The sequence below is a fragment of the Lichenostomus cassidix genome, chromosome 2, assembly GCF_008360975.1.
Source record: "Lichenostomus cassidix isolate B80296 chromosome 2, HeHo_3.0, whole genome shotgun sequence".
In the NCBI taxonomy this organism is placed as follows: Eukaryota; Metazoa; Chordata; class Aves; order Passeriformes; family Meliphagidae; genus Lichenostomus; species Lichenostomus cassidix.
Genome location: NC_139482.1, coordinates 151789491 through 151806718, shown reverse-complemented (window position 1 = coordinate 151806718; position 17228 = coordinate 151789491). Strand labels below are relative to the sequence as shown.

General features: G+C 58.9%; 1 protein-coding gene across 1 annotated transcript in view; it reads left to right on the top strand.

Annotated features, from left to right (window-relative positions):
• Window positions 1-464: 464 nt before the first annotated feature.
• Window positions 465-17228, top strand: part of EPPK1 (epiplakin 1) — a 31019-nt gene continuing 14255 nt past the window's right edge. The window contains exons 1-2 of the mRNA XM_085049875.1: window positions 465-511; window positions 4581-17218. Coding sequence (XP_084906001.1) covers window positions 4616-17218 — 12603 coding nt within the window. The 5' untranslated portion in view covers window positions 465-511; window positions 4581-4615. The remainder of the gene's footprint in view (window positions 512-4580; window positions 17219-17228) is intronic.

Sequence of the window (17228 nt, the reverse complement as noted above, 5' to 3'; positions counted from 1 at the left end):
GTGTGGGCAAGACTGGGGGAGCAAGTAAGAGTCCCCCTCTGTACCCCAGCTGCTGTGGTGCTGGGGTTAGACCCACACTGGGGGTCCATCAGCCCTGCAGCTGCAGCCACCTCAGAGAGGCACAGGGGCACTGCTGGCAGCAGGGAGGGTTTGGGGGGTGATGGGGAGAAGAATGAGGATCTGCTGGAGACAAAGGCAACGCTGACCCTGGGGAGGAAGGTCTTTGCCTTTCGCTGTCACCTCCTCTGTGGAGGGCACAGCCCACCGGGACAAGACCACCTCCTGCACGGCAGGGATTTTGGGATGGATGAACCCCCCTCAAGAGGGGACCCCAGCGCCCAGAGGGAGCCGTGGGGAGGGCTGGCCCGCGAGTTTCTGCAAGGGCTGGGTCGGTGTGTCATCCCCAGGGGCGGGGAAGGGCCAGGTTTTAAACGTGCTCTGATCCCGGGCAGGAAGCAGCGGAACTCCGGGCACCTGCCAGGGGAACCCGTTGTGTGACCGCCGTGTGCAGGTAGGAGAGCTCGGGCGGAGAGGACCCTGGCTGGGCGCTAGGGGTGCCGGGGGCTGCAGGGGCCAGAATTCCTGCCATTCCTCCTCCGGTATGGCAGGAATGCGGCAGCACTCCCGGTGCCGGGGTGGGACCGTGGGCGTAGGGCAGCAGCCGCACGGGGCTGTTGCACCCTGGGCATTGCCAGCCGTCCTGGGGCACAGTGGGAGGATGGAGGTCCCAGACCCCGGTGACGGACGGCTACTCGGGCAGTTCGGCTCCCGGGAACAGCCCGTGACGCCTCGAGGCGCCGATGGGGCAGGAGGGCTCGGCGGGTGGTGAGGAAGGGGCAGGGGGTGGCATAGGGCAGGCGGGGGACTGGCAGCACCCACCCACAGTACCCGGTGAGGTAGGTCCGAGTTGCGGTGAGGTTGTCCGTGCGGACAGGGTGTGATTTCGCCCCACAGCAGTCCCATTTGGGCACCGGGCAGGACCCTGGCATTGCTGACCCTGCGCCGGGCAGGTAGCACTGCCTGGCAAGGGGTGATGATCTGCCCCAGCCCGCTCAGAGCAGGGACCCCCAAAGCCCCCCAGCTGCCCTCCCTGTTCCCAACACTCTCTGTCACTGCCCCAGAAAACTTCCCTACTGCTCTCCCTCCCCCGAAACACCGCCGGCCTCATCCTGTCCCTCGAGACACCACCCTGCACACTCTCCCCGACTCCTACCCCCAGCCTCTCCCAGCGTTCTGCACTCCCTGCCCCAGCAGACAACTCCTCCGCCACCGTCTCCGCGACACCGTGTCCCCCATTCTTCCAGTAAAACCTGTCCCTTCTCCCGGTCCCTCCCCGGGGCCCCCAGCAGCCTCTCCCTCCCCAGCCGGTGCAGCTCTCCGGGTGCTCCCCGCGGGTGCAGACGGGCGGATTGTCCCGCGGGATGTGGGACAGCCGGGTGTGCGAGGAAGGGTCTTGCTCGGGGACTCCCGTGGGTGTCAGTGGGTGCGTGGGGGCTGCAGGGGCAGGGGGCTGGCGCGGGTCGCCGCTCACACGGCTGCCAGCACTTTCCCTGACGCAGCCGGGAGCGAAAGCCGCGGAGCAGCGGTTGCGGCTGCCAGGGAGTGCTGCCCGCGTCGGGGAGAGACCGTGGCCCCGGGGAGGGTGGCAGGTGCCAACACCTCTGCCAGGAATCTCCCTGCCTTCGTCGGCAAAGTCGCTTACTCAAAGTTTCCAGTGGAGCTGACGCCTTCTGACGAAAGGGAGAGGAGCCCTTCCCCTGCCGCTCGACCCCCACCCGGGGAGGAGAAGGGGGCAACACCTCGACCCTTTGATTCCCCAGCTCCCCGGGCTTTCAAGCTGCCACAGAAATGGGTGGCAATACCTAAATTCCATCTCCGGTGCCAGTGGCCAGTTTGGCTCAGGGACATGTGGGGACCTGCCTGGGGCTCTCCGGATACTGGAACCACACCGGTGCTGGTGTCCCCGGCCGCCTCAGCTCTGCGACATGCAGGGACCTGCCTGAGGCTCTCCAGACACCGGAGCTGCCACCGCTGCTGTACGCGCGGCGTGGCTGGGCTGAGCCCGGCTCCTTCCAAGCGCAGCACAGCCGGAGCCATGCAGCCCGGCATCTCTCTGCCGGGAAAGGGCTGCGGCGCCGGGAACAGCTTTCCCGGGGCGGGCAGAGCCGGTGGGAGGTGCTGCCAACCCCGCAGGTGTTTTGCATGCGCATGGCATATCACAGGGATGCCCATCACCGGCCCCAGTGGGCGTGGGCACCCGGTGTGAGGCCGTGGGACAGACAGCCCTGGCGAGCTGCGGAAGCCTCTCGTTGCCAGCCCCGAGCAACCTGGACGTGTCCAAAGGCTGGTGAAGGGCTTGGAACACAAGCCTATGAGGAACGACTGAAGGAGCTGGTGTTGTTTAGCCTGGAGAAAAGAAGACTCAGAGGAGACCTTATCACTCTTTATAACTACCTGAAGGGTGGTTGTAGTCAGGTGGTGGTTGGTTTCATTTTCCAGGCAGCAGCTGACAGAACAAGAGGACAAAGTCCAAGGGAAATTCAACTTGGATGGTAGAAAAAATTTGTTACTGAAAGAGCGATAAAGTTCTGGAATCGCCTGCCTGGGGAGGTGGTGGAGTCACCATTCCCGGATGTGTTTAAAAAAAAGATTGGATGTGGCACTCAGTGCCGTGGTTTAGTTGAGGTGGTGTTAGGGCATGAGTCGAACTCGGTGATCTTGAAGGTCTCTTCCAGCCTGGTGATTCTGTGATTCTGTGGTTGATTCTGTGATTCTCTGATTCTGTGAACTGCCCCATCTCTCAGCCACCAGCTGAACTCCTCTCCCTGCCCCGCAGGACCCTCCTTCCCCCCAGGCAGAGACCCCCGAGCCCTCCTCCCGCCTCCCGGTCCTTCCCGGAGGCAGGCTCAGCCCCGGGGCCTCCCGCCCGTCCCCACCTCTTGGCGCCGGAGCCGGGCGCAGTCCTGATCCTGCAAACACAAACAGCATTGCCTGGGCAGATCCGAGCCGCGCTGACATCACCGGGGAGAGGGAGCCGGTCCTGTTGAGACCTTTCCCCGGGCCGGGCAACGAGCCCAGAGCACGGCTGGGAGACAGGAGTAAGCGTAAGGAAAAGGTGCTGGCATGCCTGAGGTGCACGGAATGAGCTGGAGGGTCACACAGGGGACAAAGCCGGGCGCACGGAGCCCCTGGGGTGGGCAGGGTCCGAGCACAGTACCCGCCGGCACCGTCACGGTGGTCTTCGCTCTCAGCACTTGTTCACACGGGTGGAGCAGAAGAGGACATGGGGCTGTGAGCTCCAGGCGGTGACACAGAGCTGCTCCGTGCTGTCCCCACTGGATGTGACATCTGCGGGAGGATCAGTGTCGCTCCTCAAACTTGCTCCAGCCTCCTGCTGCAGGACATCCTGGCACGGAGGCTGCGGGCAGGGAGGCTCCTGTGCCGCTGTGCGCCGCAGCCGCAGCCCGGAGGCGCCGGCTGACCGCAGCTCCTAGAGCTCGGCACGCCCCTGCTCGGCCACAAGCACCCTCCAGCCTCCCGGTTCGCCCAGTGGCAGATCCCGGCTTTGCAAGCTGGAGGGCAGGGTTGGGTTAAGTGTAATTCCACCCTGAGGTAGCCCCGGAGGCTCTTTGCCTGGTGCTCACTGAGATGGAGCTCTGCCTTCCTTTCATTGCTTGGGCAGGGTGAGAAGGTGGGGATAGTGGAAGGAGAAAGGGGTTCATGCAATCCCGTGGTGGGAGCACACAGACCTGCATGCCAGCAGCCCTAGAATCACAGAATCATGGAATGGCTTGGGTGAAGAGGGACTTTAAACTCATCCAGTCCCACCCGGTGACATGAGCTGGAACACTTTCCACGGGACCAGGTTGCTCCAAGCCCCATCCAGCCTGGCTTGGAAACCTTCCAGGAATGGGGCAGACATAGCTTCTCTGGGCAGCCTGTGCCAGGGCCTTATTCCCCTCACAGGGAAGGATTTCTTCCCAAAATCCCACATAACCCTGCCCTTTGGCAGTGGGAAGCCATTCCCCCTGTCCCATCCCTCCAGGTTCTTGTCCCAAGTCCCTCTCCAGCTCTCTTGGAGCCCCTTTAGGCACTGGAAGGAGCTCTGAGGTCTCCCTGGAGCCTTCTCTTCTCCAGGCTGGACATTCCCAGCTCTCCCAGTCTGGCTCCAGCTCTGGCAGCATCTCTGTGGCCTCCTCTGGACTCACTCCAGCAGCTCCACATCCTTCTGCTGTTGGACCCTGGAGGTGGAGGCAGCACTGGGGTCTCACCTGAGTGGGGCAGAGGGGCAGAATCCCCCCCTCCCCTGCTGCCCATGCTGGGGGATCAGCCCAGGGCACAGGGGGTTTTGGGTTTGCAGTGCATATGGACAGGAAATGTGGAGCTTCTCATCCACTGATTCCTTGAGTTTGGCCACATCCCTCAGGATGGCACATCAAGTTTAAACACACTCAGGCTTTGGCTGTCACTTCCTCCTGCCTGAGAATACTTATGTTTCCGATTTCCCTGTGTTTCACATGCAAACCATAAAGCAGTTGATTTCTCACCGAGCTTTCCCACTCTCCCTTCTCTCTTCCCAGAGTCCTGAGAGCTGTGGGAGGCGTGCAGCAGCAGGATGGAGAGCAAGCCAGCAGTGAACGGCCACACTGTTCCCAGCTCTCCCAGGGAAGACATGCCAGGGACAAACCACTTGTGCCAGGACATGACGCCGTGCAAACAGCAAAAAGCAGCTGGCAGGGATGTGGCAGCTCCGGATGCTCCCAGGGAGCCCTCGGGGATGGCTGGCAGCATTGCAGGAGTGTTTGTAGAGTCTTCAAAGGAGATAATGAGCTTTTATGAGGCCACCAGAGAGCATCTCATGAGCTTGGATTCGGCTCTCTACCTCCTGGAGGCTCAGGCAGCCACGGGCTCCATCTCTGACCCGGTGAGGAACTGTCGCATGCCCGTGGCAGAAGCCGTGCGGATGGGGCTGGTGGGGCTGGAGCTGAAGGAGAGGCTTCTCTCGGCAGAGAGAGCTGCTACTGGCTTTGTGGACCCCTACACAGAAGAGAAAATCCCCCTCTACCAGGCCATCCAGAAGGAGGTGGTGGGGAGGGAGCAGGGAATTCGCCTGCTTCAGGCTCAGATGGCAACCGGTGGCATCATCGACCCAGCCACTGGTGGCCGGCTCCCAGCAGATGTGGCCTGTGAGAGAGGATATTTGGATGAAGAGATGAGCCAGCTGCTCTCTGACCCCAGCAATGAGGAAAGCAAAGTGTTCCTTGATCCCAGCACGTTGGAGAAAGTCACTTACTCGGAGCTTAGGAAGAAGTGCGTTGCAAATCCGGCCTCAGGCTTCCTCCTCTTGCCTCTCCAAATCACATTCCCGGGGCTGCAAGGGAGGGTGAGCAGCAGGGACCTGATGGACTCTGGCATCATCAGCGCTGATATCTTCCGAGGCCTTGAGGAGGGAAGCATCTCTTCCCAGGACGTGGCAGAGAACGATATTGTTCAGCACTTCCTGCGTGGCACAAGGAGCGTGGCTGGTGTTGTTTTGCCTTCTGGGGAGCAGAAAAGCCTTTACCAGGCACTGAGGGAGCATCTCCTTGTGCCTGGTGCTGCTCTGATTCTCCTGCAAGTCCAAGCCTCCACCGGTAGCCTGACAGACCCCCTAAAGAACAAAAGCTACTCAGTGGATGAGGCTGTCAGGGTTGGTCTCATCGGCCCAGAACTTTACGAGAAACTGTCCTCAGCTGAGAAAACCATCACTGGATACAGGGACCCCTCCACTGGGGAAATGCTGTCTCTGTTCCAAGCCATCAAGAAGGGCTTTGTCCCCAGGGATCATGGCCTTTGCCTTCTGGAGGCTCAGATAGCCACTGGAGGTGTAATTGCTCCAGGCAGGCACCTCCGTGTCCCCATGGAGACAGCCTGTGAGTGGGGCTACCTGGATGAGGCCACCAGACAGCTCCTCTCCAGCCCTCCTGATGACATCAAGGGGTTTTTTGACCCTGGCTCCAAGGAGAAGCTGAGCTACGCGGAGCTGCTCCAGCGCTGTGTCACCGATCCCACCACAGGGCTCCTGCTGCTGCCACTCGGTGGGGATGAAAGATCCCAGGGAACACTCCCCTTCTTTGACCACAGGGCCCAGATGGCTCTGGAAAACACAGAGGTACCCATTTCTGTAGGGAAATTCAAGGGCAAGTCGGTGTCTCTCTGGAAATTGTTCTTCTCTGACTACATGCAGGGTGAGCAAAGAGCTGCCCTTGCTCAGCAGTTCCTGGCGGGAATGCTCTCCCTGCAGGGACTGGGAGAAGCCATCAGAACTGCCATTGAGGAAAAAGCTGCCACTGCTAATGTCACCTTCACGGGCCTGAGGGACCAGGTGACAGCTGACCAGCTCCTGAGCTCGGAAATTATCAACAAAGACTTATTTAAGAAACTCAAGGAAGGAGAAACGTCAGCCAAAGAAGTCATCAGCATGGACACTGTCAGGAAGTACCTGCAGGGCACAGGAAGCATCGGTGGGCTGCTGCTCCCTGACTCCCAGGAGAAAATCAGCATCTACCAGGCAAAGAGGAAAGGACTTTTAAGGCCAGGAACGTCTCTGATCCTCCTGGAGGCACAAGCTGCCACAGGGTTTGTCATCGACCCTGCTGCCAACAAGAGGTATTCCGTGGACGAGGCTTTACGAGCAAACGTCATCGGCCCTGATGTTTACGACAAGCTGCTGGCTGCGGAGAAATCCGTCACTGGCTACAGAGATCCTTACTCAGGGGAGAAGATCTCCCTCTTCCAGGCCATGCAGAAGGAGCTGATCGTCAGGGATCATGGCATCCGGTTACTCGAGGCCCAGATCGCCACCGGTGGCATCATCGACCCCGTCAACAGCCACCGCATCCCCGTGGAGGTGGCCTACAAGCGTGGCTACTTTGACAAGAAGATGAATTTAATCCTCTCTGACCCCAGTGATGATACCAAGGGTTTCTTCGACCCCAACACCCACGAGAACCTGACGTACCTGCAGCTGAAGGAGAAATGCATCACTGAGCCCTCCACCGGGCTCTGCCTCCTCCCTCTGAACAGCAGGAAGAGGCAGTTCATTGATGAGGCCACCAGGCAGGTGTTCAGGAACTCCTGGCTGCCCGTCAGGTTTGGGCGTTTGAGGGGGGAGAAGGTCTCTGTGTGGGACCTGCTGAACTCTGAGTACTTCAGCGAGGGGAGGCGCCGGGAGATTTTCAACCACTTCCAGCTGAGGAAGCTCAGCCTGGAGCAAATCCTACTCATGTTGGAGGAGGAGATGAAGAAATGGGCTCCCATCAAGTTCCCGGCCATGAGAGGCAGTGTCAGTGCTTATCACCTGATGGAAACCGGTGTCATCAACAGGGCCCTGTTTGAGAAGGTGCTGGAGGGAACTATCACCCCAGAGCAAGTCCTGCACATGGATTCTGTCAAGAAATACCTCTACGGCTCGGGCAGCATTGGGGGGATTGTGCTCCAGCCATCCAACCAGAGGATGAGCATTTATGAGGCCATGAAGCAGAATATCATGGTGCCAGGAGTGGCCCTGCCCCTGCTGGAGGCCCAGGCTGCCACGGGCTACATCATCGACCCTGTGAACAACCAGAAGCTCCGTGTGGATGAAGCTGTGAAGGAGGGAGTCATCGGGCCAGATGTCCACGAGAAGCTGCAGCATGCAGAAGGGGCTGTGACAGGCTATAAAGACCCTTTCACGGGCAAGAAGATCCCTCTTTTCCAGGCGATGAAGAAGGGCCTGATCGCTGACAAGCAAGCCATGCAGCTCATGGAGGTGCAGATGGCCACAGGAGGCATCATTGACCCAACGTGTGGCCACTACATCCCCCTCGAGTCGGCCCAGCAGCGAGGGTGCCTGGATGAGGACACAAGCAAGGCTCTTTCCAAGCCCAGTGATGACCAAAGAGCCTTCTGCCTCCCCGACAGCAAAGAGAGTGTGACCTATGCTGAGCTCATCCAGCGCTGCCAGAAGGACGATGTCTCTGGCTTCCACTTGCTGCCTCTGGCACAGACAGCAGCTCCTGCCTACACTGATGAGCAAATCCAACGGATTTTCAAGGAAACCATGGTGAAGGAAAAGGGAGTCTCCCTCTGGGAGCTCATGCACTCGGGGTATTTCACCGAGGAGCAGAGGAGAGACTTCACGGAGAGGTTCCGGTCAGAGGAGCTGTCGCTGGAGCAGCTGGTCGCTCTTGTGCTCAGGCTGGTGGGGGAGATGGAGATGAAAGCCAGGACCCAGATATCCCTGGAAGGTCTGAGGGGCAGTGTGCCCGTGGTCTGGCTGCTGGACACTGGCATCATTTCTGAGAAGACATTTGAAGAACTGGCTCAGGGCGTAAGAACTCCTGAAGAAGTGGCTGCAATGGAGAGCGTGAAGAATTACTTGCAGGGCACAGGCAGCATTGCTGGGGTCTTCATCGAGGCATCCAAACAGAAGATGAGCTTCTACGATGCCATGAAAAACAATCTCCTCCTCCCTGGAGCTGCTATGAGGCTGCTTGAGGCTCAGGCAGCCACGGGATACCTGACTGACCCTGCAACAAACCGCAGGCTCAGCGTGAGGGACGCAGTGAGAGCAGCAGTTGTTGGAGAAGAGCTTACAGAGAAACTCCTTCTGGCTGAGAGGGCAGTGACAGGCTACACAGACCCCTACACTGGGAGCTCCATCTCCCTGTGCCAAGCACTCAGGAAAGAGCTCATCCCCCTGGCAGAGGCTGTGCCCTTGCTGGAGGCCCAGCTGGCCACGGGAGGGGTGGTTGATCCCATCCACCACCTCCACCTGCCGCTCCAGGCTGCCTGCAGGTATGGTTTCTACGACGAGGAGCTGAACCAAACCCTCTCTCAGCTGGATGACAGCACCAAGATCTTTTTCGACCCGAACACCAAGGAGAACGTGACCTACCAGCAGCTGAAGGACCGGTGCATTCGTGAGGCTGAGTCAGGGCTGTGGCTCCTCCCTCTGTCAGAAAATGCAATGTTCTGTGTGGATGAACAGACCATGAAGGTGCTGAAATCTGTGACTGTTTGTGTCAACGTGGGGAGGTTCAAAGGACAGACAGTGTCTGTCTGGGACCTCCTCAACTCTGAGTACTTCTCAGACAGCAAGAGGAGAGAGCTGGTGCAAAAGTACAAAGATGAGAAGGCTGAAGTGCTGCAGGAAATCACAACAATTATCACCACAATCATCCAAGAGACCGAGGCACAAGGCAAGAAGTTTGCATTCCAGGGCCTGCGGAAAAGAGTGTCAGCCAGTGACCTCTTCCAGTCTGAACTGATAGACAAAAAAACCCTCGATGAGCTCAGCCAGGGGAAGAAAACAGTCAAAGAAGTCACTGAAATGGAGTCTGTCCGCAGATACCTGGAGGGCAGTAATTTCATTGCAGGGGTCCTTATACAGCCAAGCAAAGAGAAGATGAGCATCTACCAGGCTATGTGGAAGGGCATCCTGAGGCCAGGGACAGCCTTGGTGCTCCTGGAGGCACAAGCAGCCACCGGTTACATCATTGACCCCGAGAAAAACAAGAAGTTTTCAGTGGAGGAAGCATTAGAGGTGGGTCTGATTGGAGGGGAGATTTTTGAAAAGCTGCTCTGTGCGGAGAGAGCCGTGACAGGCTACACTGACCCTTACACCAAAGCCCCGATGTCCCTGTTTGAAGCCATGAACCAAGGGCTGATTGTGAAGAGCCACGGCATCCGGTTGCTCGAGGCCCAGATCGCCACTGGTGGCATCATTGACCCCGTGCACAGCCATCGTGTCCCTGTGGAGGTGGCCTACAAACGTGGCTACTTCAATGAGGAGATGAACCAGATCCTCTCCGACCCCAGCGATGACACCAAGGGCTTCTTTGACCCCAACACCCACGAGAACCTCACATATATGCAGCTCCTGGAGAGATGTGTCCAAGACCCAGAGACTGGGTTGTACATGCTGCAGGTTGTAAAAGAGGGAGGAAAGTATTTCTACATTGATGAGTCCACAAAACAGGCTTTGCGCTCAAAGCTCCTGCAAATGAAAGTTGGAAAGTTTAAGGACCAAACAGTTTCCGTCTGGGAAGTCCTCTGCTCTCACTACATCTCAGAGCAGAAAAGGAAAGAGCTGGTGATGCAGTACAAAAGCAAAACCCTAATGCTGGAAGACCTGATATCACTCATCTTAAAAATCATTGAGGACACAGAGCGGAGGGGAGAAGCTCTCAAGGTCAAAGGACTGCGGGGGGAGGTGTCGGTGTCAGAATTGTTCAACTCTGAGATAATTGACAAGAAAACTCTGGATCAGCTGCAGGATGGGAGTCTAACCCTTACCAGCCTCACAAAGAGGGACACCATCCAAAGGTACCTGGATGGCACAGGGTGCATTGCTGGGGTTTTCCTCCCATTGAGGAAGGAGAGGATGAGCATCTACCAGGCACTGAAGAAGGGTCTCCTCACAGAGCAATGTGCACTGGGGCTGCTGGAGGCACAGGCAGCCACTGGCTTCCTTATTAACCCCCAGAACAACCAGAAACTCTCTGTGGATGAAGCCATCTCATCCGGGCTGGTGGGCAGTGAGCTGCAAGAGCAGCTGCTGTCGGCAGAGAAAGCCGTGACAGGATACACAGATCCTCAAACAGGAAATAAAATCTCTCTCTTCCAGGCGGTAAGACAGAAGATAATCGTCAGGGATCACGGCATCCGCCTGCTCGAGGCCCAGCATGCTACTGGTGGCATCATCGACCCCTGGCATGGCCACCGCCTCCCCGTGGAGGTGGCCTACAAACGTGGACAGCTGGATGAGGACATGTTCCTCCTGCTTTCTGATCCAGATCACGGTAGCAAAGGTTTTATAGATCCAAACACTCGTGAGAAGATCAGTTACAGCCAGCTGCTGCAGAGGTGTGCCAAAGACAGGGAGAGTGGCTTCTACCTGCTGCAGGTCCTGGAAAAGGAAGGTGACTATTTCTATATTGATGAGCAAACAAAAAATGCCCTGTTGTGTACATGGGTCGAAGTGCCTGTGGGGAAATACAAGGGACAAGTGTTATCGCTGTGGGAGCTTCTCTGCTCTGAGTACATCACAGAGGAGAAGAGAAAAGAACTGGTGAAAAAGTATAAATTAGAATCACAACACATTATTCAAGGAATCATTGAGACAATACTACAGATCATTAGACAAAAAGAAGAGGACAGAAGTGATGTTTGGTTTCAGGGAATCCGACAGCAAATTACAGCATCAGAACTGCTCAGTGCAAAAATAATTACGGAGGAAACAATGGAAAAACTCCATGAAGGAAAAGAGACAGTGCAAGAAATAGCACAATCAGAAAGTGTAAGGAGATATCTTGAGGGAACTGGAAGCATCGCTGGCGTGCTGGTGCCCTCCAAAGCTGACCCAAGTAAGATGGAGAAGATGAGCATCTACCAGGCCATGTGGAAGGGCATCCTGAGGCAGGGCACGGCGCTGGTGCTGCTGGAGGCACAGGCAGCCACCGGCTTCATTGTCGACCCAGTGAAAAACCAGAAGCTCTCTGTGGATGAGGCTGTGTCATCTGGGTTGGTGGGGAGTGAACTGCATAACAAACTCCTAAGTGCCGAGAGAGCTGTGACTGGCTACACCCACCCCTACACAGGACAAAAGATGTCCCTGTTCCAGGCCATGAAGCAGGAGCTGATCGTCAGGGATCACGGCATCCGCCTGCTCGAGGCCCAGATCGCCACCGGCGGCATCATCGACCCCGTGCACAGCCACCGTGTCCCCGTCGAGGTGGCCTACAAGCGTGGCTACTTTGACCAGGAGATGAGTCAGATTCTCTCTGACCCCAGCGACGACACCAAGGGCTTCTTCGACCCCAACACCCATGAGAACCTGACGTACCTGCAGCTGCTGAGCCGCTGTGTGCCTGACCCGGACACGGGGCTGCTCATGCTGCAGCTGATGGACAAGGGCTCCGTGCTCTACCAGCTGAACGAGGATGCCCGCAAAGCCCTGCAGGATGCCCGAATAACCGTGGGCGTGGGACTCTTCCAGGGACAGAGCGTGACTGTCTGGGAGCTGCTCTTCTCCCGCTATATTCCTGACCACCGGCGCCAGGACCTCCTGCGCCAGTACAAGGCAGGGACAGTCACCATTGAAGAAATTATCAATATCCTCACAGCCATCCTCAACAAGGCTGAGGGCCAAGGACATGCTGCCAATGTTGCCCCCAAGGCCACAAAAAAAGAGGTCCTGCCACATCCGATCCAGAACAGTGCCTCAAACTCCCAGAAGAAATTGGAAAAGAAGCAGGAGCAAGAGCGAGAGCAAGAGCGGGAGCTGGAGAGGTCCCTCAAGTCGTACACCATCGAAGTGATGGCAGGAGGCTTCCACAGCAGGAAGGTGTCCCTGTGGGAGCTCCTCTTCTCCAAGTTCGTGTCAGAGACAAAGCGTCAGGAGCTGCTGGGGCAGTTGCGGGCTGGGAGCCTGGCGCTGGCCCAGCTGGCCACACTGCTCACCCAGCTGGTGGAGGAGGCAGCAGAGCGCAGCAGCAGCGTGAAATTCACAGGCCTCAGGAAGCAGGTGAGTGCCTCGGACCTGCTGGACTCGGGCATCATCGACACGGACACGCTGGCCGACCTGGTGCAGGGCGCCAGGACGGTGCAGGAGGTGACAGAAATGGCCTCCGTCAAGCGCTACCTGGACGGCACGGGCGTCATCGCCGGCGTGCTGGTGCCCTCCAAGGCTGACCCCAGCAAGATGGAGAAAATGAGCATCTACCAGGCCATGTGGAAGGGAATCCTGAGGCAAGGCACGGCGCTGGTGCTGCTGGAGGCACAGGCGGCCACCGGCTTCCTGGTTGACCCCGTGAAGAACCAGAAGCTCTCTGTGGACCAGGCTGTGTCGTCCGGGCTGGTGGGCAGCGAGCTGCACGAGAAGCTACTGTCAGCCGAGCGGGCCGTGACAGGCTACTCTGACCCCTATACGGGTGACAAGATCTCCCTGTTCCAGGCCATGAAGAAGGAGCTGATCGTCAGGGATCACGGCATCCGCCTGCTCGAGGCCCAGATCGCCACCGGCGGCATCATCGACCCCGTGCACAGCCACCGTGTCCCCGTCGAGGTGGCCTACAAGCGTGGCTACTTTGATCAGGAGATCAGCCAGATCCTCTCCGACCCCAGCGATGACACCAAGGGCTTCTTCGACCCCAACACCCACGAGAACCTGACGTACCTGCAGCTGCTGAGCCGCTGTGTGCCTGACCCGGACACGGGGCTGCTCATGCTGCAGCTGATGGACAAGGGCTCCGTGCTCTACCAGCTGAACGAGGATGCCCGCAAAGCCCTGCAGGCTGCCCGAATAACCGTGGGTGTGGGACTCTTCGAGGGCCAGAGTGTCACCGTCTGGGAGCTGCTCTTCTCCCGCTACGTCCCTGACCACCAGCGACAGGAACTCCTGCGCCAGTACAAGGCGGGGACAATCACCATTGAAGAAATTATCAATATCCTCACAGCCATCATCACCAAGGCTGAGGCTCAGGGCCACAGTTCCAGTGTTGCCCCCAAGCCAAAAACAAGGGAGGCCCCAACACAGATTTCCCAGAACGGTGAGGCCACAGACGCCCAGAAGAAGCAGGAGCAAGAGCGGGAGCAAGAGCGGGAGCTGGAGAGGTCCCTCAAGTCGTACACCATCGAGGTGTTGGCAGGTGGCTTCCATGGCAGGAAGGTGTCCCTGTGGGAACTCATCTTCTCCAAGTTCGTGTCAGAGACAAAGCGCCAGGAGCTGCTGGGGCAGTTGAGGGCTGGCAGCCTGGCGCTGGCCCAGCTGGCCACGCTGCTCACCCAGCTGGTGGAGGAGGCGGCAGAACGCAGCAGCAGCGTGAAATTCACAGGCCTCAGGAAGCAGGTGAGCGCCTCAGACCTGCTGGACTCGGGCATCATCGACACGGACACGCTGGCCGACCTGGTGCAGGGCGCCAGGACGGTGCAGGAGGTGACAGAAATGGCCTCTGTCAAGCGCTACCTGGACGGCACGGGCGTCATCGCCGGCGTGCTGGTGCCCTCCAAGGCTGACCCCAGCAAGATGGAGAAGATGAGCATCTACCAGGCCATGTGGAAGGGCATCCTGAGGCAGGGCACGGCACTGGTGCTGCTGGAGGCACAGGCAGCCACCGGCTTCCTTGTTGACCCCGTGAAGAACCAGAAGCTCTCTGTGGACGAGGCTGTGTCGTCCGGGCTGGTGGGCATCGAGCTGCACGAGAAGCTGCTGTCAGCCGAGCGGGCCGTGACGGGCTACTCTGACCCTTATACGGGTGACAAGATCTCCCTGTTCCAGGCCATGAAGAAGGAGCTGATCGTCAGGGATCACGGCATCCGCCTGCTCGAGGCCCAGATTGCCACCGGCGGCATCATCGACCCCGTGCACAGCCACCGTGTCCCCGTGGAGGTGGCCTACAAGCGTGGCTACTTTGACCAGGAGATCAGCCAGATCCTCTCTGACCCCAGCGACGACACCAAGGGCTTCTTTGACCCCAACACCCATGAGAACCTGACGTACCTGCAGCTGCTGAGCCGCTGTGTGCCTGACCCGGACACAGGGCTGCTCATGCTGCAGCTGATGGACAAGGGCTCCGTGCTCTACCAGCTGAACGAGGATGCCCGCAAAGCCCTGCAGGCTGCCCGCACCACCCTGCACGTGGGGCTCTTCCAGGGTCAGAGCGTGACTGTCTGGGAGCTGCTCTTCTCCCGCTATGTCCCTGACCACCGGCGCCAAGACTTGCTGCGCCAGTACAAGGCGGGGACAGTCACCATCGCAGAGATGATCAACATCCTCACAGCCATCATCACCAAGGCTGAGGCCCAAGAATACACTGCCAATGTTGCCCCAGAGCCAAAAACAGTTGAAGCCCCAACCCAGATTTCCCAGAACGGTGAGGCCACAGACTCCCAGAAGAAGCAGGAGCAAGAGCAGGAGCAAGAGCGGGAGCTGGAGAGGTCCCTCAAGTCGTACACCATCGAGGTGTTGGCAGGTGGCTTCCATGGCAGGAAGGTGTCCCTGTGGGAGCTCCTCTTCTCAAAGTTAATGTCAGAGGCAAAGCGCCAGGAGCTGCTGGGACAGTTGCGGGCTGGGAGCCTGGCACTGGCCCAGCTGGCCACGCTGCTCACCCAGCTGGTGGAGGAGGCGGCAGAACGCAGCAGCAGCGTGAAATTCACAGGCCTCAGGAAGCAGGTGAGCGCCTCAGACCTGCTGGACTCGGGCATCATCGACACGGACACGCTGGCCGACCTGGTGCAGGGCGCCAGGACGGTGCAGGAGGTGACAGAAATGGCCTCTGTCAAGCGCTACCTGGACGGCACGGGCGTCATCGCCGGCGTGCTGGTGCCCTCCAAGGCTGACCCCAGCAAGATGGAGAAGATGAGCATCTACCAGGCCATGTGGAAGGGCATCCTGAGGCAGGGCACGGCGCTGGTGCTGCTGGAAGCACAGGCGGCCACCGGCTTCCTCGTTGACCCCGTGAAGAACCAGAAGCTCTCTGTGGACGAGGCTGTGTCGTCCGGGCTGGTGGGCAGCGAGCTGCACGAGAAGCTGCTGTCAGCCGAGCGGGCCGTGACAGGCTACTCTGACCCCTATACGGGTGACAAGATCTCCCTGTTCCAGGCCATGAAGAAGGAGCTGATTGTCAGGGATCACGGCATCCGCCTGCTCGAGGCACAGATTGCCACCGGTGGCATCATCGACCCCGTGCACAGCCATCGTGTCCCTGTCGAGGTGGCCTACAAGCGTGGCTACTTTGATCAGGAGATCAGCCAGATCCTCTCTGACCCCAGCGACGACACCAAGGGCTTCTTCGACCCCAACACCCACGAGAACCTGACATACCTGCAGCTGCTGAGCCGCTGTGTGCCTGACCCAGACACAGGGCTGCTCATGCTGCAGCTGATGGACAAGGGCTCCGTGCTCTACCAGCTGAACGAGGATGCCCGCAAAGCCCTGCAGGCTGCCCGAATAACCGTGGGCGTGGGGCTCTTCCAGGGCCAGAGCGTCACCGTCTGGGAGTTGCTCTTCTCCCGCTACGTCCCTGACCACCGGCGGCAGGACCTCCTGCGCCAGTACAAGGCGGGGACCATCACCACTGCAGAGATGATCAACATCCTCACGGCCATCATCACCAAGGCTGAGGCCCAAGAATATGCTGCCAATGTAGCCCCCAAGCCAAAAACAGTGGCAGCCCCAGCACAGATTTCCCAGAACGGTGAGGCCACAGACACCCAGAAGAAGCAGGAGCAGGAGCTGGAGAGGTCCCTCAAGTCGTACACCATTGAGGTGATGGCAGGTGGCTTCCATGGCAGGAAGGTGTCCCTGTGGGAGCTCCTCTTCTCCAAGTTCGTGTCTGAGGCAAAGCGCCAGGAGCTGCTGGGGCAGTTGAGGGCTGGCAGCCTGGCGCCCGCCCTGCTAGCCACACTGCTCACCCAGCTGGTGGAGGAGGTGGCAGAGCGCAGCAGCAGAGTGAAATTCACAGGCCTCAGGAAGCAGGTGAGCGCCTCGGACCTGCTGGACTCAGGCATCATCGACACGGACACGCTGGCCGACCTGGTGCAGGGCACCAGGACGGTGCAGGAGGTGACAGAAATGGCCTCCGTCAAGCGCTACCTGGACGGCACGGGTGTCATTGCTGGCGTGCTGGTGCCCTCCAAGGCTGACCCCAGCAAGATGGAGAAGATGAGCATCTACCAGGCCATGTGGAAGGGCATCCTGAGGCAGGGCACGGCACTGGTGCTGCTGGAGGCACAGGCGGCCACCGGCTTCCTCGTTGACCCCGTGAAGAACCAGAAGCTCTCTGTGGACGAGGCTGTGTCGTCTGGGCTGGTGGGCAGCGAGCTGCACGAGAAGCTGCTGTCAGCCGAGCGGGCCGTGACGGGCTACTCTGACCCTTATACGGGTGACAAGATCTCCCTGTTCCAGGCCATGAAGAAGGAGCTGATTGTCAGGGATCACGGCATCCGCCTGCTCGAGGCCCAGATCGCCACCGGCGGCATCATCGACCCCGTGCACAGCCACCGTGTCCCCGTGGAGGTGGCCTACAAGCGTGGCTACTTTGACCAGGAGATCAGCCAGATCCTCTCTGACCCCAGCGACGACACCAAGGGTTTCTTTGACCCCAACACCCACGAGAACCTGACGTACCTGCAGCTGCTGAGCCGCTGTGTGCCTGACCCGGACACGGGGCTTTATTTCCTCAATATTTTTAGAAAATGATTGTAAA